Below are 19,999 nucleotides of genomic sequence, written 5' to 3'. Positions count from 1 at the left end.
CTGCGTGCCTGTTGTTTGTGTCCTTTATGATGTCCTTAAAAATGGTAAGTTTCCTGTTTAGAATGATTTTCAATTTTGTTTACTGCCAGACAGGCAGACAGAGTAAAATTATCCAACTCATGTGCTCAAGCACGATTGCGACGAAAATTCAGAGCCAAAGTTCTGCAAAACGACAGATTATTTTTACGATCCATGTTCTGATTCACATTCAAAATACAACATTCAATTGAAATTAAGTTGTCCCACGACAACTTAATTTGTACACTGACATTTGTACACAGACAGCCAGACAGAGACAGACAGAAGTAAACAAATTGCTTAACCCTACTTTCCACTTTGCTTGCCCTGGGGTACTAAAACCTCTGCTGACCTTAACCATACCAACCAAGCATGGCAGGAAAAAGGCAGAAGTACAAGCATAGTTCAGGAGAGATGGAGTTTTAAAAATGTTGGCCACCTCAGTGAAGACGTCTATACCAACAAACACAGATAGAAGACACAGCCCCAACTCAGGTCGTGGAGCAAGTGGTGTTGGTAATGTAGTGCAAGGATACAATTCTGTCAAAGTTTCTGATTTAGCACGAGAATGCACTTCATCAGGCATGCAGCTGAAAAGGCTCATGAGTGGGCAGAACAGTGACTTTGATAGCCATTTGTGAACTGTTCTCCCTGCCTCTCCATTTCCATCTTCTTCTCCTTTCCTCAAATCTCCCACTTCCTTCCGCAATCTCCTTTTACCGACTTCAGTCTTTCTCTCCTTACCTTAATCCCCATCTCCAGACCTCCATAACTCCATCTCCAGCTCCCTCTCTGTAACTCCATCCCCAGCTCCCTCTCCCTACCTCCTTCTCCAGCTCCCTCTCCATACTTCCATCTCAAGCTTGCTCTCCCTATCTCCATCTCCAGCTTTCTCTCCCTACCACCATCTCCAGCTCCCTCTCCCTAACGCCATCTCCAGCTCTTTCTTCCTAACTCCATCTCCATCTCCTTCTCCATAACTCCATCTCCAGCTCCCTCTCTGTAACTCCATCCCCAGCTCCCTCTCCCTACCTCCTTCTCCAGCTCCCTCTCCATACTTCCATCTCCAGCTTTCTCTCCCTAACTCCATCTCCAGCTCCCTCTCCGCAACTCCATTTGCAGCTCCCTCTCCATACCTTCATCTCAAGCTTGCTCTCACTATCTCCATCTCCAGCTCCCTCTCCGTAACTCCATCTCCAGCTCCCTCTACGTAACTCCATCTCCAGCTCCCTCTCCATAACTCCATCTCCAGCTCACTCTTCCTACGTCATTCTCCATCTCGCTCTCCATATCTCCATCTTACTCTCCCTATCTCCACCTCGCTCTCCCTATCTTCATCTCCAGCTCGTTCTCCTTAAGCCCATCTCCAGCTCACTCTCTCCCTACCACCATCTCCAGCTCCCTTTCCCTAACTCCATCTCCAGCTCCCTCTCTCTACCTCCATGTGCATCTCCCTAACTCCATCTCCAGCTCCCTCTCCCTATCTCCAGCTCTCTCTTTCTCTCCCCCAACCTCCATACTTTCATACTTCTTTCTCACTCTCCATACTTCTTTCTCCAGCCAATGATCACAATGGTCAATGATTCAGTCATTCAGTAAGTTGAAGGAATTCTTCAGATCTCACACTCATTCTCATGCTCCCACAACCTCACCTTCATGACCAGTTTCATAAACTTAGGCTATCCTGCCAGCCCAACCCAATAATACTAGGTCCAATAGAACCGAAAACACAAAAAAACAACAATGTATTCGCTGATGCTGATAACTCCATGTTCTATCGTGGCATCCCTCATCCTTCAGAGAAACAGACCTCTTCGTTCTCCTCAGACCTTGATAAAATCACAAGGTGGTCCAACATTTGAAATACAGTATGTCCTTCAATCCTGACAAATCTTACACTCACTCTCATTCTCCAAAAGGACCACATGGCATTTCCTCCCATCTACTTTCTTAACACTACTCTTGAAGAAATTCAGTCACTCAACCTCTTAGGTCTCACTATCAGCCATAATATTTCTTGGGCAAACCGCATTTCAAAATTGGCCTCCAAAGCTAGTCACCGACTGGGCATCCTTCCTTGGCACACCAGAACCCTTATCCACGTACAAGGTCTTCATCCGCAGCTTGATGGAGTACAGCTCTCTCCTCTTGGCAAGCACCCCTGCCTCTCACCTTGCTCAGCTTGACTCCATGGAAATCGAGGCCTTCTATGATCATTGGAATCTCCCGTGATGAAGCTGAGTCTATGTGCCTATACTATCACTATGCCATCGCAGATAGGTCAGTGGTGTCTGTCTTCTACTGCCTTCTTTCTGGTCTTCCACCCTCTGCCCTTTCCGTGTTTTGCCCCCCCCCCCCTACAGGTGCCTGCAGGGTGCATGCAGTCCACCATCAACCCCCTTCTGGTGAAACTACCTAAATCCAGAATCACTGCTCACCTACACTCATCTGTTGCTCTCTTTACCCACCTGTGGAACCAACTTCAACATTCTATTCAATTTTATTCTTCCCTCCAGGTCTTCAAAACAGCTGTTCACCACCATCTCAGATCACACCCCCCACCCCCATCCAAAAACCACGATTTTTTTTACACCTCAGTTCACCCATCCTCACCCCACCTTCACCCCACAAATCCACCTCTTTCCAAATTTCCAGTTTATCCTTCCTGAGAATTTGCTTCTGTGTCTATCTTGTCCACCACATGTGTCATCCACGAGCCCACATTCTTAACCACATCCATTGTTTGTCTGTCTGCATCTATTTTGCCACTCAGCTCTGCTGTCGATTTTCCCCCTCTTTTTCTTCTGATCCCTTTGTTCTGTTGTGTCCTGATCCATTCTGTGTTCATGCTCTTCCATGATCCTCGACTTTGTACACACAAAAAAAAGTATCAAACATCAATCGACTTCTGTCAAATGCAGCAAACAAATAATGAAAAGTCAGAAAATAAATATTATTTTTGGAATAATACAGCATTTCAATAATGCAGAACTACTGAAATGGGACAATACAGAAAGTCTTAGTGTTAAAACTTTTTCTTATGATTCATCTTACCAATAAATTTTTTTACAGCAATGATGAAATTTTTGTTTTTGATGAAACACAAAAATTCTTAAAATGGAGCAAGTAGGAGTTCTGAAACAAAGGAATGTTTTTAACAGGTTCACCATTGCAATTTAATTCAATGTGGTAAGAAACAGGGCCAGATTTAGACATGTGGTGGCCCCTGGGCAGCCTTCAGTAGTGGAGGCCCACCCTACCTTTGAATACTAAAAAAGGTGACAAGACATATTTACAGTCATCCATAAAGTATAATTTTCAAGAACAAAGAATCTGAACTTCTACATAAAATAGAGAATGAGATAAGATGAATATCTTATATCTGTTATCTATGAATATCTTATATCTGTTCGACAAAGTACCAACTACCATTCAGGCACTCACAAATACATTTTTACAGCACGGTGACATCGCGCTGTTATATAATTGGCTATTCTGTCCTGTATCTTCTGTCACACTTATGGCCGGGTACGTCCCTTTGATCTGAGGGCTATAAATAGAAAGTTGTCCAACGTCACAACTCTTCCCATCATGCATGCTAGTTCACCGTGTCTACATTTAAATTTTATAACTGCAAAATTATTTCATCATTCTTAACCTCGACTTTTACTGCCCCCAGCCACACGATATCGAAGTATTCGCTTCTTGTTCCTTACAAAAAAAAATTTCATGAAATATGTGGAGGTCCCCTAGTTGTGGAGGCTCCTGGGAAACTACGCAGCTTGCCCATGCCTAAATCCGGCCCTGGTTAGAAAATGCATCACAGTTATTTAATCAAGGGATCTTTCACCACCTTCACCAACCCAAAGACCCTGACCCACCCCAGAGGCCCCCTGGTTATAGAGGCCCCTGGGTAACTGCCCAGCTTGCCCATGCCTAAATCCAGCCCTGGTTAGAAAATACATCACAGTTATTTAATCAAGGGATCTTGCACCACCTTCACCCACCCAAAGACCCTGACCCACCCCGGAGGCCCCCTGGTTGTGGTGGCCCCTGGGTAACTGCACAGCTTGCCCATCCCTAAATCCGGCCCTGGTTAGAAAATGCATCACAGTTATTTAATCAAGGGATCATTCACCACCTTCACCCACCCAAAGACCCTGACCCACCCCAGAGGCCCCCTGGTTATAGAGGCCCCTGGGTAACTGCCCAGCTTGCCCATGCCTAAATCCGGCCCTGGTTAGAAAATGCATCACAGTTATTTAATCAAGGGATCTTCCACCACCTTCACTCACCCAAAGACCCTGACCCACCTGGAGGCCCTCTGGTTGTGGTGGCCCCTGAATAACTCCCCAGCTTGCCCATGCCTAAATCCGACCCTGGTTAGAAAATGCATCAAAGTTATTTAATCAAGGGATCTTCCACCACCTTCACCCACCCAAAGACCCTGACCCACCCCGGAGGCCCCCTGGTTGTGGTGGCCCCTGAATAACTCCCCAGCTTGCCCATGCCTAAATCCGACCCTGGTTAGAAAATGCATCAAAGTTATTTAATCAAGGGGTCTTTCACCACCTTCACCCACCCAAAGACCCTGACCCACCCCTACCAGCCGACGTATCTCACGATCGCACTCTCGCCGCACCCGTGCGAGCTCGTCTCGGTGTAATTGCTGCGATGAACGCAGCTCGGCTGCCTTGATTTTGTCGGCCTGCAGAGCCGCTCCAAGTGCCTCCTCCGATTTGCGTTTTCCCACCCGCAGTTGCTCCACTTCTTGCTGCAGTTTCACCCGCTCCAGCTCAAAGGAGCGCCGCACCTCATCTCGTGCCTCGGACATCAATGCCGCACGCACCTCAAGAAGGACAAAACAAATTACTGATGACAAACAGCACAAAGACAGTTTGTTGTTTGGAAGTTACTGATGAGAGGCTATCTCCATATTACATACACAAAATTGGCAGAACATTCCAACTTGATTGGTTAAAAAAAATGTTACTAAAACACTTTATTGGTGAAACACTTTCCTGCTTTGGTTATTTCCGCATCGCTCCCGTGACAACCACACTCCGTGAACGATGTTCTGTTCGCATGGCGCATCGATCACTGCACCGGTCAGACAACAAACACACACAACAAAAACACACACACACACACACAGACACAGACACAGACACAGACACAGACACAGACACAGACACAGACACAGACACAGACACAGACACAGACACAGACACACACAATGACACACACAGACACACACACACACACACACACACAGACACACACACACACACACACACACACACACAAACACACACAACAACAACATGCACACACAACACGGGGATGATAGAATTTGCATATTCTTTCTCTAATTATGATTTATCATCGATCTCAGGCTCATGGGGAACCTTGACGATGTATAAATAGATGACAATGACATGGAACGACATAAATATACTGCAGTGAGAATATACATAAATATACTGTAGTGAGAATGCCTTCCATGGGATAACTTCACATAGTATAACGATATAGTTATTTCCATTAGTATGTGTGTTAGCATAAGTACGAGGTGAAAAGCCGATATGTCAGGAAATGTATCATTCTTCAAAGAGCGAGCTGCTCTCATCCTTTCCCACATGTGCCTGTCTAAAACCACTTTCCCCTGAAACCTTTTTAATGTGTTATCCCTCTGTAATCTGTTTTATATGTTCTTTTGAAAGATTAACTGGGTCATTGGCATGAGTTTTTGCGGGAAACGCCACAGCCTCCACCTTGATCTGCACCATCTAACTAGGTGAGAGGTTAAGACAGGATGCCCCTCCCATGAACTGAGCTTGGGGGCCAATCACAGCAATGTGGGGTGGGGCAAGCAAAGTCACGGGGTGAGGAAGGGTGCGAGGCAATTGGAGGGAGTGGGGGGGGGGGACTGCTTGGGAAGGAAAAGGGAGATGCGCTTGGTCCAGACGGTGGAAGCTGCGCAGGGTTCCTTGCTGTGTTTTCTGTCAGCATGACCAAGGTGCCCCCTCTTAGGGGTGCCCCCTCATGACCAAGGTGCCCCCTCATGACCAAGGCTGTGGCGCCTCCCCTCTTATACCAGAGCCCCCACCACATACTGCAACCAGCCGTGTACAGGACCTCCCTCTCCTTCATGCTGTGCCATGCTTAGGAGCACAAAATGTTTTCCCACCAGACCGGGATATCTCGTCAGGGGACACTAATCTCTGTCGAGCAGAGTGACGGCATTTGTCTTGGCTGATTCTCCCTTGTTGTTCTTCTTCCTAGAATGTCTGAGGCCTTCAGGCCTTCGGTAAGATTAGAAGCTACTGCTCGTATGATGCCAGGGAGGTGAAAGGGGTTTTATTACACAAATAGTGTGATTGCTTCTTGCATCCCCTCCTGTTTGTTTGTTCAGAACACCTTCACAAACTCGCTTAGTCCCAGAAGGATTTGAGTTGTTTTGATCGTGAGCCACATTGGCTATAAATGTCTGTTAAAGGACCGATTGGATTTGGAGCAATTAGCGCCCAGTCCCAAATATACCTGTGCCCAGTGTGACCACTGTGCAGGTAGCTAATTTGGGTGAACAGGCGCACAGAATTCCTGACTCGGGCGTTCCACCTGAGCATGGTAACGTGGCAAATAGGCCTGAGATCCCACTTGGAGTACAAATCACTTGGTTGGAGTGACCGCTTTGTGGTAACAATAGTTTGACATGAATTACAAGGACATCGGTGGACAACGTATGAATCAACGTAGTACAGTGTGTAAGTTAAAAGCTAGATGTTGTGGTATTTGTGCATAAGCATTAGTAAATGCCGATACATGAGCGAGTTAAATTGACAGTAACATGTTATAAGTTTGCTGCAGCACTCATCGGTGAATTGTATAATAAACTGCTTGATGTAATGAGCCAATTTTGACTGTAGATGGTACTGTAAATTGCCTGGTGAGATTGGTGAAGATTCTGGAACATTCTGAGACTATTCTTCCAGTATCAACGAGAATCACATTTGCAGGGAGGTGTAGAGAGACTGGTGACGTGATGGTAAAGAATTCCTTTGAACTCTTCAATCATCTTGCACAGGCCGGCGTACAAGAGTGAACGACGTGACAAGACTCAATCATTCAACAGGCCTGGTGAATGAGGTGAACATGCGTGAGTTGAGCCAGCAGGACAGGGACACTGGGCGGAAACAACTCAACATGGGAATCGGAGTTGGACGTTGCATGCAATGGTGAAGTTCCTCATTTGATTTTGTATCTGCTTATTTGAAATGCAAGTGTCAAAAACGTTACGTTCTTGATGAGGTCACTGTATCGCGACTCAGAAGTCACAGACCCCAAGTGACAAAGATCCATTTGAATGGTAGTGGACTGGTACGATCGTTCAAACTCGTGAGGTGCAAACCTTGAATTGCAGTCGTTAGAGAATGGGCTGGGTTCGGCACGACAAACAACTCAGGTACACGGAAGGGAAGGAAACCCCAAAGGTGTGTATACCCCCAACGCAGTGTATGAGTCGATTTCATCCTGGGATTACAAAAGGTGTAATTCATTCTTTATGCAGGTAATTTTTGTTAACATACATTACATTTGTTTATGGAATGAAAATAAAGTAAATATGCCTGGTGTTACTTTCATGGTTAGGGTGGTGGGCTTGGGATCCGAGGATCCTGAGTTCAAATCCCCCTCCGCTGTTGAATTAATACCAGGTGGGGTCAACTCTGCTTGTCATCCTTCCGAGGTCGGAAAAATGAGTGCCAGCATGCTGGTATCCTATGTCGGAGTGGTGACAAGCCAAGGAGACTGCAAAGGCATCACCAACGCTCTGCACAGAGTCTGGTCCCGATGGATGGATGGAATAAAGTAAATGGGGGAAGTAATATGAAATGGTTAAACAAGATGATAATAATAACTCCGAGACAAGAGACAAGCAGGAGGGGGAAGGAAAAAAAAGTGTGGAACAGAGACATGAGGAGATCTGTGGAAGGGAGAGGGATGGGGTGAGGTACACGGGGCAAAACAAGATGGACACAACAGCGACTTTCAGGAAGGAAAGCAGGGAATTTGAATGAGGGGGGTTTTGGGTGGATTTGCGGGGGTAGAAAAGATCATGGTTTTGGATGGGTGAAAACAACAGATGGTGGTGAACAGCTGTTTTGAAGATCTGGAGGGGAGAGTGAGATTGAAAAGAGTGTGGGAGATTGTTCCAAAGGTAGGAAAAAAGAGGAATGAAAGCGTGAAGGTGAGCAGTGATTCTTGATTTTGGTAGTTTTCCCAGAAGGATGTTGCTGGTGGACCTTGAGTGCCCTGCGGCAATATGGGGGGGGGGGATATCTCAAACAAAGCAGGGGGCGAGGGTGGAGAGGAGACAGTAGAAGAAAGACCACCGACCTGCCTGCAGTGAGTGAGAGACCCAAAGACTCAGGCTCATCTTGGGAGATACCAATGATCCTAAATGCCTTGGTTTCCACAGCATGAAGCCAAGAAAGGTGAGAAGCAGAAGCACCAGCCCAGAGGGGAGAGCAGTACTCCATCAGGCTGCAGAAGAAAGCTTTGTATGTGGTCAGGAGCTAAGGTGTGCCAAGGAAGGACTTTGCATGATGGATGATGCCCAGTCGGAGAATGGCTTTTGGAGGCCAGGTTGGAGATGTGGCTTTCTCAGGAAAGATCATGGCAGATAGTGGCACCCAGAATCTTGAATGAAAGGACTTCTTCAAGAGGAATCTTGAGAAGTAGATGGGGGGGGGGGGTCCAGATGGTCCTTTCGGAGAGACACAAAGAGAGTGTGAGATTTGTCCGGATTGAAAGACATGTTCCACGTGTTGGACCAGCTTGTGATTTTATTCAGGTCTGCAGAGATTGAAGAGCATGCTACTTGCCGATCTGAGGCATGGCAGATGGTACGGCAGAGGGTGGAGTCATCAGCAAAGAGGTATAGAGGATTTTCCAGAGAGTCGGAGAGATCATTGATGAGATCCCTGCTGTTTAGCGAAAGCATCCCTGCTGTGTCTAATGAGGCTGATTGCCATGAGTGAATCTGGCAGGGAGGTGAGGCCATCATTGACATAGAAGTCGTGATGAATGAACTCCATCAGGTCATCACCATGAGTGCTTATACATTCATCGGCAGCCATTCTCAGGCCGAATGATGCTTCTGCAGGGACTGAAATGTTACCAAACAGGTGAACATTCATCGAGATGAGCTTTGTTGGCTCATTGTCTTTGAACCAAAGGAAACGGAGGAAGTCTCGATGTTCCAGGTTTGCGTGGAAGTTGTGAAACATCTGTTCTACATCTCCCAGTACGGTTAATTCACCCAGTCTGAACATGAGCAGACTCCCCAGTGGGCTGTTCATCTGGGTGGACCTTGAAGAAGCAATTTGTTTCTTGGGATGTTGGAACAGCGAAACGTGGAAGTTCCTAGTGTACCACTTTATTCCTAGTGGGATGGTCAGCTGGTCTGCTGGTATCGGGCTGACATGGTTTCTGTCGAATATTTTTCTCAAGAACGCGATGTACACATGCCACAGTGCAAGTGGTTTACTGTCCCCTGCTGCAGACAGGGTGAATTATTAGTCACAGCACAAAATATATATGCCCCCCCCACCCCGTATTATACACCTCACCCTCCCCACCACCCAGGTTGCTCATGAAGGGAGTGGGTGCTTCGAGTTGAATCAAATCCTAAACAACAGAAAGGCATCTAAAAAACATTTGGTGTTCCTTTCGCTGATGAACAAAACACCAATGTGTTAACAAGCCTGGGATGCGCTCACACAATCACACACTCCAGTGTGTACTCGGCTTTACAATATAATTATCAAGTTTAGAAAAAAAGGTCAACACTTTCAATTTGAAAACTTAGCATCGCTATTTGAAATATGATATTTATTTATATCCCTCCATCGATGTACAGTACTGTATATAAAACACAGTGTGTATTTGTCTGTCCCCCTTCTTAAGGACAATTTGAGTCGGGTTTTAAAGGCCAATCTTTTAACAAGACTGGGTGTTCACTGGTCGAAAGACCCAAAAGACTCATAGGACCCAATAAGTCCTTTGAGACCCAAAAGACTCTGAGGACCCAATACACTCAAAATACATCAAGGACCCAAAATACCCAAAATAAGAGCAATTATGTCTCTTCTATTGAAATTGTAGAAGGTCACTTGCAAACCGAGCCTCAAAGGTTGTGTGCAGAAGCATTTTTTTAAATTTTATAACAATAAATAGAAGGTGCAGGGAGGTGAAATTCGCTGCATATGATGTGTAATGCGCACAGAGTAAAACGAGTGTTGATTTACATCCATAGGATGGCTAATAAATAAAGAATATATAAGCACACCTAAAGCTAGGCCGAGGCTTCAGGCTTTGGCATACTCACAAAGCTGGACCGCCAAAATGAAACGTCCCAGAAGACAAAGAAAATAGGGTCACATTTGGACATGTGATTTATAATAATAGCCTGGTGTTGGTGTAGTGGTTAGGGTAGCGGCTTGGGATCCAAAAGGTCCTGAGTTCAAGCCCCGTTGGCCGCTTGAATGAATACACACCAGGAGGTTGACTCAGCCTGCCATCCTTCCGAGGTCGGCGAAGTGAGTAGCAGTGTACTGGGCCAGGTGTATGCCCCGGTTAGAATAGGTGTACCTTATCCCTGTGTCGTAAGAGGCGACCAGGGTTGCGTCAGGAAGGGCATCCGGCGTAAAAGCTGTGCCAAATCTTTATGCGGATCAAAACGGATGATTCGCTGTGGCGACCCCCAACGGGAGCAGTCGAAAGAAGAAGAAGTGAAGTGTTTTATAATAATGCTTTTTCTTGCGATGAAAGATTATATCTTCCAATCTCCTTGAATATTTCCAATAAAATAGCTCCAACCCTTAATTTTGACGGGCTTTTATATGAGTGTATATATATATATATATATATATATATATATATATATATATATATATATATATATATACATATATATATATACATATACATATATATATACATATACATATATATATACATATACATATATATATATATATATACATATATATATATATATACATATACATATATATATATACATATACATATATATATATATATATATATATATATATACATATACATATATATATATATACATATATATATATACATATATATATATATACATATATATATATATACATATATATATATATATATATACATATATATATATACATATATATATACATATATATATATATATATATATATATATATATATATATATATATATATATATATATATATATATATATATATTGTTGTGGTTGAGGAAATTCGCAAACCACCATTCAGGTCCAGCAGGTGAGATATCTCTGTAAGTACATGTGTAGTTAGCCCCAAACCCGTTGTTTAGTGGGAATAAATGTGATTCATTCGGGCTGCGACCCTTTAAGATAGCCGTTTTTCTGTTCTATCTTTATTTTGAACCAACCATGTCTCAACCGCCATCACACAACAACCACCAACCGCAACGCCACTTCACAACAACAACAATACCAACAGCCACGACCTTTACCGTCATGGCTCGCTCCCGTAAACATCGCATCACCGCCATTCCAAGCGTCGCCATGGCCATCACCGCCACAATAAACCCTCCACCACCTTCACCTCTCCTCCTTCTGCCGCCATTCCCGCACCGCTTGTGGGCGCCGAGCATCAGGCTGTCCTGGCCTCGTGCAGGACGCACGCTGATCCACGGGTGCAAAAAGCGGCCTTTCGGAGGAAAAGTCGGATCAGGAATGATACACGCCCACTTCTGTTCCGTCCTATCAGCAAGCGCGGGGCGATTTGGCCCCGCCTCCAGGCGCGTCGGAGTAGAATCGATATATGCAAATTCGAGGATCAGGGGAGGTTCACGCCCACTTTTCCTCCGTCCAATGGGCGAGCGTGGCTCCGCCCCCGAGCTCATCCTGATCCGGAAATTTGCATATGGGTTCTCCTGCCGTACTATAAAGCGCCGAGCGCGGGGCAAATGCAGGCAGTTTTGTTTTGGGTCGGAAGCAGTTGGAGGCAGTCGCAGTTTTGGGCTCGGGCGAGTTGGAGAGGTGTGGCGGCGACGGAGTGTGGCAGCAGCAGTCAAGACGAGTTTGGAGGAAAGTCAGTCTGTCGGGGTTCGAAGTCTGTTGGAGAGCTGTAGAGAGGGGAAGCCGGGAACGCGGTCGAGGTCGCAGTGGAGTCGCTCGTTACGGGACCCAAGCAAGCCAGCTATCCTCTTTCCCCAGAGCATCAACAATTCCCCCCTTCCCCCCCCCCGCGCTGAGATAGTGCGAAAGGGGGGCCCCGTTCCCACCCCATTCCAAGCAGTGCCAACGAAACCCGCGGTAGAGCGCGGAGTCGGGGCACCACCGCGACATTTGCGGCTCATCACAAAACGGGTAAGCTCCACCCGGTCTCACGCCCACAGACCACGTCTGCCCCCTTGTCGTTGAGGGTGGCCCTTTCTTTTGCTTTTGAGTATATGTGTTGGCACGATCTGTAAAGTAAAACTGTGTAAGTGTTGCCGTGTGCTTGCGTAGTCGGTAGTATCTCTGCATTGTTGTGTTTCTTTTGTTACATTTGCTTTTGGTGCATAATTGTTGTAATTGTATGTGTGTGCTCTCCATGTGCCGCGGAATAAATGTGCCTCATGTTGAACTGTTTTTCCCGTTTCGCTTCGTCTTTTCTTTGATTGAATCTCCATTTTACTTCACGTAAAGGGTTGGTAGTGGGCTGAATATGCCCGATAATTAATCGGAACCGTCGAGGTTGACGATAACACCGCTCGGTTATCGCGATAGTACGGAACGGGTCGCTTAAAGTGGCCCGTGTCCAGGGTCGACTTGCGGCGAGGTGCGATCGCCCGGTCTACCCTCCGTGTGGGTACTCAGGTAGGTCGAATTTGGCGAACAACCCTATCCCACGCAGGGTGGCCGATTGGCACGATCGTGGTGAGGCCGAAAGGCCCACCCGTGACTAGTTCCCGGTGTTAGTCCGAGAGGGTCACGACAGAATTGTCCGTCCGGTGGGCGACGTGCCGCGATTCGAGTTACGTGGCCGCTCGCACGCCGGCGGGCGCAAATTCGCAACACTGGTGTCAGGAGTGGGATACAAACCCACCCCCCTCCTCGTGGCACTGGTGTTGGAGAACGGGAAAACGGGCTCTCCTGTCTCCAGCTAAATTCACGGGAATCGGTCCAGGGGTGAGAGGAGCGACCCCCGATTCCCTCCAAATTACGAGCGATTTAAATTAACCCTTTACGAGAAATAAGATGGCGTCTCAAGGCGAGCGGGAGCCGGGGTTATTAGGTATGTGTCGTCATGTAGGATCCATGGCCCAGGTCGGTTCTTTTTATAATTATAACCCCACCACTAACTGTGGTCAGTGGGAGCGGCTTGAGCACGAACTATGCCCGCAAACGGAGTCGCACAATGGCAGCGCGATCGCACCTCAGCGCAGCACGGAGCGGGCTGATATTAATGGCACAGCACGAGGCGTGAGCTCCCAGTCACCGGTTCAAGGCACGTGGTCATGGCATGTGCCATGGCAGGCGTGGCAGGATGACTATGCAAGCATTGGCAGGCTTCAGGCACAATTGGGGGATGTCTTGGAAAAGGTGAAGCGTTATGAAGAATATATCGAGGAGGTGCAAAGTGGAATGGACGAGTCGCAACGGCACGCAGACGCGCTTCAGAAAAACTACGTGTACGGGGGGGGACACAGCGATTGGACGATTTACTGGAACGAATTCGGTGGCAAAAACATGACTTGGCCAATAGAGTCGACGAACTATGTTGGAAAAAGAATTTGGTAGTGTTTTATACCCGTCAGTTGGAATATGCGAAGAGCAAACTGAACAAAAGAATAGAGGAACAGCAGATTGGTATCTCCCAGGAAAGGAAACAATGGGAGGAAGAATGGAAAACCGAGCTCGAAAAGAAACAAAAGGAGCACGACTTGGAAGTAAAACAATTAATGGAAAAATTATTGGAGGAAGCAAGGCGGTTCAAAGAACTTGAGGGGAGAGTGATGGAAATACAGTTGGAAGAGAAAAAATGTGAACACGATGGGGAGTTGGAACAATTGAAGGAAGAGCTAAGAACAGGCAATCAGGAAAGAGAAAGCCTCGAATGGAAGATAAAAAGAGGAGAGAGACAGCTGGAGGAAAGGACGGAGGAATTGCTGGAAAAGTCAGAACAGTTCAAAGAACTGCAGGGGGAATTGAGGGAGGAAGGAGAAAGGAAAACAAAGCTCGAAAAGGAAAAACGCAAACAAGATGGGGAATTGGAACTACTGAAGCGAGAGGTAAGGGCAAGCCAGTTTAAAAGAGAAATCCTGGAAGGGGAGATAAGAATGGGAAAGGAATGGCAGAAAAATCTAAATGAATACAGTAAAAAAGGGACGAATTGAGGAGGGAAGCGGTGGAAAGAAGAGATGAAATGAGTGAAGAAGCATGCAAATTGAGGGAGGAATTATAAACAAAAACTTCTGAGATACTGAAACACGAAAACAAAGAAAGAGGATTAAAAGACGAACTGAGGATGTTAAAAGAGGAAAGGAAGAGAACAGAGAATGAAACGTTAAGGAACCACACTGAGCAGATTGAACAATTAGAAGCCAAAGCAAAGTCAGAGTGTGCGGAGATGAGACAGGAATTGGAAAAGAAAGCTTCTGAGTTACAGAAACACCAAAACAAAGAGAGGGAATTACAAAACGAGTTGAGGATGGTGAGAGAAGAAACAACGACAACAGAGAATGAAACGTTAAGGAACCACACTGTACAGATCGAACAGCTGGAAGCGAAGGCCAGATTAAAGAATGAAATGCAAGAAAGAGTAATGATGGAAGAACGAATAAGACAGGAGAAGGAAGTCAGCCAACTGAAAGAAACAATGAGATTGCAGAAAGAGGAACAAGAGAGACAGTGGAATGAAAAACTGAAAGAGTATGAATTTGAAACTGAACGACAAAAGGAAAAAAATAGGTTGGAATACGAGGAGAAGTTGAAGGAGCAAGGGATGAAGCAGGAAGGAGAAATCAGGAGATTGAAGGACACAACGAGATTGGAGAGGGAAGAACGAGAGGAACAATGGAATAGAAAACAAAAAGAACATGAATCTGAGGTTGACCAATTGAAAGAAAAGCTGAGGCTGGAGTACGAGGAGATAGACAAAGAACAGCGAATGAAACACAAAATGGAGATGAATCAAATGAAGCAAACCATGAAACTGGATCAGGAAAGACAGGAGAGGAAAGAAGGAAGAGTAATGAGACAGCAGCAAATGAAACACAAAATGGAGATGAACCAAATGAAGAAAACCATGAAACTGGATAAGGAAAGACAGGAGAGGAAACAAGGAAGAGTAATGAGACAGCAGCAAATGAAACACAAAAAGGAGATTAACCAAATGAAGCAAACCATGAAACTGGAGAAGGAAGGACAGGAGAGGAAACGAGGAAGAGTAGTGAGAGAACAGCGAATGAAACACAGGAAGGAAATGAGCCAATTGAAAGAAACAATGAGATTGGAAAACAAAGAGCAGGAGGAACAGTGGGAGAGAAAACAACAACTATATGAGTGTGAAATTGAACAACTAAAACGGAGAGCGAGATTGGAGTCAATGGAGATTGAGGAGCTCCGGAGGGAGAACGAACAGCAAATGGGGTTCAGAGAGAAAGAACGACTCAGATGAGAAGGAAAAAGGAACCAGGAAGAGACAGAAATAAGGAACAAGGAGAGAAAATGTATAGAGACACGGGAGACAGAAAAAATAGAGGAGAGACTGCATGATAATGACAAGGTTAGAGACGCACACACACACACACACGGAGGTAGTGGAGGACCATGAGGGGGAGCTGGCGGACTGGGTGGAGACCCAGTGCGAGCAGCTGGATGGCCTCCTCCAGGAACGAGGTGAGGGAGTATGCCCCCTTGAGGCGAGTCACGACCAGGTGGGTTCGGTCGTGCTTCGCGAGGTCGAGGGGAGGAGTGCTGTGGACGGGTGCACGGAGAGCTTGGGGGGTATAGAGGCCCCGGAGACCCTTGTGGGGACACGAATCCCCAGTGTGGTTGTCCCGGTGTGTGTGGTGCCAGGTGTGAGTGCCTCCCCATGTGTGGAAGCGACCCCGTGTGTGAGTGGTGTGGTGGCAAGTGTGCCGAAGGGCGTGCTTCCCAGCATGCAGTGTGTGAGTGAAACACCGCGGGTGAGTGCCCCCGCGTGTGTGAGTGAAACGGCCAGGATGAGTGAGGCATCGCGGGTGAGTGCCCCCGCGTGTGTGAGTGGTGTGGTTTGTGTGAGGGAAATGGCACGAGTGAGTGGAAGGCCGAGAGTGAGTGGAGCCACGTGTGCGAGGGAGGTGGCATGCGTGAGTGAACGGCCGAGTGCAAGGGAGACCGTGTGTGTGAGAGAGCGGTATGTGAGGGAGATGTCGGTCGGCATGTGTGAGCATGCAGCCGCGTCTCCCAGTGTGAATGTAATGGAGTGGAGTGTGAGCGTCGTGACACGCAGGTGTGCGTGGGTCGAATGGCGATGACGGCGACATGTTAGGGACAAAAGCCGAGTAGCGGCTGTAGTTGTAATGGGAACCGCGCCGGGTTCACCCAGCAGCGAGCGTGAGGTCCGTGCTGTGCAACGCACGAGGCCCCCACGTGCTCGCTTGCGGGAGTGAAGTCCCGGTCCGGAAACGCACGCGGTGGATTTGCCGATCCCGCGGACGGACAAAGTTTAGGCAGGATTTCGGATTTGGACCGGACGGGTTCTCCACGCGAGCGGGTGTGTTAAGCTCCAACGGGCAAAGCACATGCGTTCGCGTGGGGAACCCCTCGAGACGTGGGGCTTGTGTTTTTTTTTTATGCGCACGGTGACGTCATGGCTGCACGTGGGGTTGGAATCCAGCAGGAGGGTGAATCCCTGCCAGATGGTACCGTCCAAGAGGGACGAGGTACATGTGCAGCTGCATGATGTCACGGGCAGGTGCAAAGTGCGCGAGCTGTGAGTTGCCGCGCTGGTGCTGCGCATGTGGGGGAAAAAAGCAAGCCTCGCTTTCGGGTGAACAGGATTCCCCAGGCAAGGGGTGGATGATCCCCTTGGCCTGGGCACAGGAGGAAACTAGTTAGGGGGAAGGGTTAGCTTAGCTAGACCGACTTCATGGGGTAGGGGTAAGTCCTCATGGAGTCCGTGGAATGGATTAGGTAGAGGGATTTTAGCCAGATTTAGGTTGGGAAATTGATTAATGACATTTTGAGGACATGGACAGACTTGTGAGTGTGTAGAGGGGACGTAGCTTAGCTACGTAGTGTTAAAAGGAACGTGCTGTAGTGTAAGGGACGACGTGGGAGCACGAGTTAGTTAGGGGATGTAGTTAGCAGGATGGCAGAGTTCAGCAGTGTGTGTGCTGAAGAGTTGTGAGGTGAGTACGTGAGGCCAGCGGGTCTGTGTGTATGGAGCGAATGTGAAATGCATGGTGCGATGAGTGATTGGGGGGAGGAGTGACTCCCGCCCAAGGGACCCCGGGGTCAGTGTAGAGTGAGTTAGCTGGGTTAGTCAAATTGAAAAATGGAAGTCGTTTTGCTGTTGGTGGGAGTGTCGGCTCGAAACCCGTTTGGAGGGGTGCAGGAGCCCTGTTGACGGGCTGAGAGCGTGGCTGCGAAAGGTGAGTATCGCTGAGTGGGTACCCCGGGCACGGTAGGCCAAGGGCCCATGGGGGGGCCGGGATAGCGTAGTGAACATGGGTGCGCCCGCTTGGTGCGGGGGCCTGGGGCGCCATAAGCCGCGTGGGCAGTGTTGTGGGCATGGGTGACCCTCGGAAAGGGGCCCGAGAAGCCAGCCTGCCACGTGTGCGTTTCAGGGGAGGTGCCATGGGGGGCACTCCCCGGTGTTAGGGAGCTGGTAGGCTCGGAGGCAGTGTAGTGCCCGGGGGTGCCATCGTTGGCGATTCAGCAGAGGGTAGTGCCTGCCAAGGGAAGCCACGCGTCCCAGCCATGAGACCGTGTGAGGGCACAGGAAGAAAATTGGGGGGCGCAACCCGAAATTGTGAGGACACCAACACAGGCGACGTGAATCTGGGTTGTTAGAACCAATAATTTAAGCGAGAGGCGCTTGTTGAAAGCCCCGGGGTAGTTTAACAGTTAAATGGTTAGGGTAGATTCGGAAGTGTACCCCTCCGCACCATCCATCCCCTCGCTCTCGTTGTGGGCCGCTGGACCCACTTTGGGTAAGATCGCTGAAGTCTGGGGAGGCCATCTTGAGGCTTCATTGGGCCTCGACACAGGACGCCAGCTCTCCCTTGTTCCCCTCCGGGAAGGGAACGTAGGGGTTGGGAGTAGGCTTGTAGACGATAGGTTGGCCGAACAAGGACTATTTATAGTGGGGAAGTAAAAAAAAAAAAAAGGGAAAAAAAATAAGTTGGGGCTAAATTGGGGTTTGACAAATTAAGGGGGTGGGTATAGACAGTGACAGGCAAAGGCGATAGGTGGGAGGGAGACCGTAGGGTAGGTCCAAGCCCGCCTTCCGAGTGGCCAGCACCACCGCACTCCCTCCACCAACCTCCACTGCAAGGCAAAGGCCGGCCCACTTCATCAGCAGCTGTTGTTTTGTTGCAAGGCCTGTGCCGGCTGGATCGTCTGCAGCTGCTGTGCTTCAAGGCCTGTGCTGGCCAGTTCGTCTGCCGGCTGTTTTGCCTGCAGCGGCCCTGTTCTGCAGGCTATGGTTGCCTGCTCACCTTTGCCATGCCATGCCCACTGCCCTGTTCACCAGGCCCATTCAATTTTTGCTTCCCCCCCCTGTTCATTTCCATGTGCGCCAGGACCAAAGCACCAGTTTGCAAGCTGCAAGAACTGCCCTGTTGGCAGCTACAACACGGGCCTGCAGTGGCGGCCCGTGCACCGTGTTTGCGTCCATCCAGTAATCCATCCATCCATCCGTTGTGCTCATTGCGTGTGCCACTTGAGCTGGCACGGAGACTGCATTTGTGCAGCCCGTGCACCATTTTGTTGCTTGCGTCAGTGCCCGTTCAGTGTTCTGCAGGGACTGTCTTGAGGGCAGCTGCACCAGGAGACTGCGTTTGTGCAGCCCATGCACCGTTGTGGTTCACTGGGTTCATTTTAAAAAGGGAAGGCCTTGGACTGCGTGTGAGCAGCCGGCCACGTTCCCTGTCACCTGCATTGTTTGAGCCAGAGACGGCATGCGAGCAGCCTGGCTCCCTGCTAACTGCTTTCTTTTTGCAGAGTCCATTGATCCTGGGCCATGGTTTCGTGTAAAATTTGTAAGTTAAGTTTAAGATGTACTGTACATCTGAGTGCACCCCCGGCATGTCTGTCTTAGCGGCGGCAATTTTATTTAAGGCGTCCGTGTGAGTGGGTTTGTTTAGTTAGTTACTCAGCCCTCAGGTTATTTATTTTGGGGACACGAATACCATGAATGTCGCACTCAGGGATCCGTAGGTAAAACGTATTAGGGGAGAACTACACATGATGGCACACGAAAATTTGACGACTCGGGATGAGTCTGTAAAAAGGGGAGGGGGTAGTGTTGTGGTTGAGGAAAGTCGCAAACCACCATTCAGGTCCCATAGGTGAGATATCTCTGTAAGTACATGTGTAGTTAGCCCCAAACCCGTAGTTTAGAGGGAATATATGTGATTCATTCGGGCTGCGACCCTTTAAGATAGCCGTTTTTCTGTTCTATCTTTATTTTGAACCAACCATGTCTCAACCGCCATCACACAACAACCACCAACCGCAACGCCGCTTCACAACAACAACAACGCCAACAGCCACGACCTTTACCGTCACGGCTCGCTCCCGTAAACATCGCATCACCGCCATTCCAAGCGTCGCCATGGCCATCACCGCCACAATAAACCCTCCACCACCTTCACCTCTCCTCCTTCTGCCGCCATTCCCGCACCGCTTGTGGGCGCCGAGCGTCAGGCTGTCCTGGCCTCGTGCGG

At 48.1% G+C, this 19,999-nt stretch overlaps 1 protein-coding gene across 7 annotated transcripts in view; it reads right to left on the bottom strand.

Annotated features, from left to right (window-relative positions):
- The window catches only part of LOC147033925 (janus kinase and microtubule-interacting protein 3-like), a 150,638-nt gene that overhangs the window by 82,733 nt on the left and 47,906 nt on the right, over positions 1-19,999 (bottom strand). For 4 of the 7 annotated variants that reach the window (XM_085873225.1, XM_085873216.1, XM_085873246.1 and 1 more), the window contains exon 4: positions 4,619-4,867. In XM_085873225.1, the coding sequence (XP_085729351.1) occupies positions 4,619-4,867 (249 nt within the window). The remainder of the gene's footprint in view (positions 1-4,618; positions 4,868-19,999) is intronic. The other 3 variants (XM_085873236.1, XM_085873275.1, XM_085873256.1) reach the window with 1 other exon arrangement.

The sequence above is a fragment of the Eptatretus burgeri genome, chromosome 1, assembly GCF_056783735.1.
Source record: "Eptatretus burgeri isolate ZD-2024b chromosome 1, Ebu_testis_v1, whole genome shotgun sequence".
Classification (NCBI taxonomy): Eukaryota; Metazoa; Chordata; class Myxini; order Myxiniformes; family Myxinidae; genus Eptatretus; species Eptatretus burgeri.
This window is presented reverse-complemented; position numbering and strand designations above follow the sequence as displayed.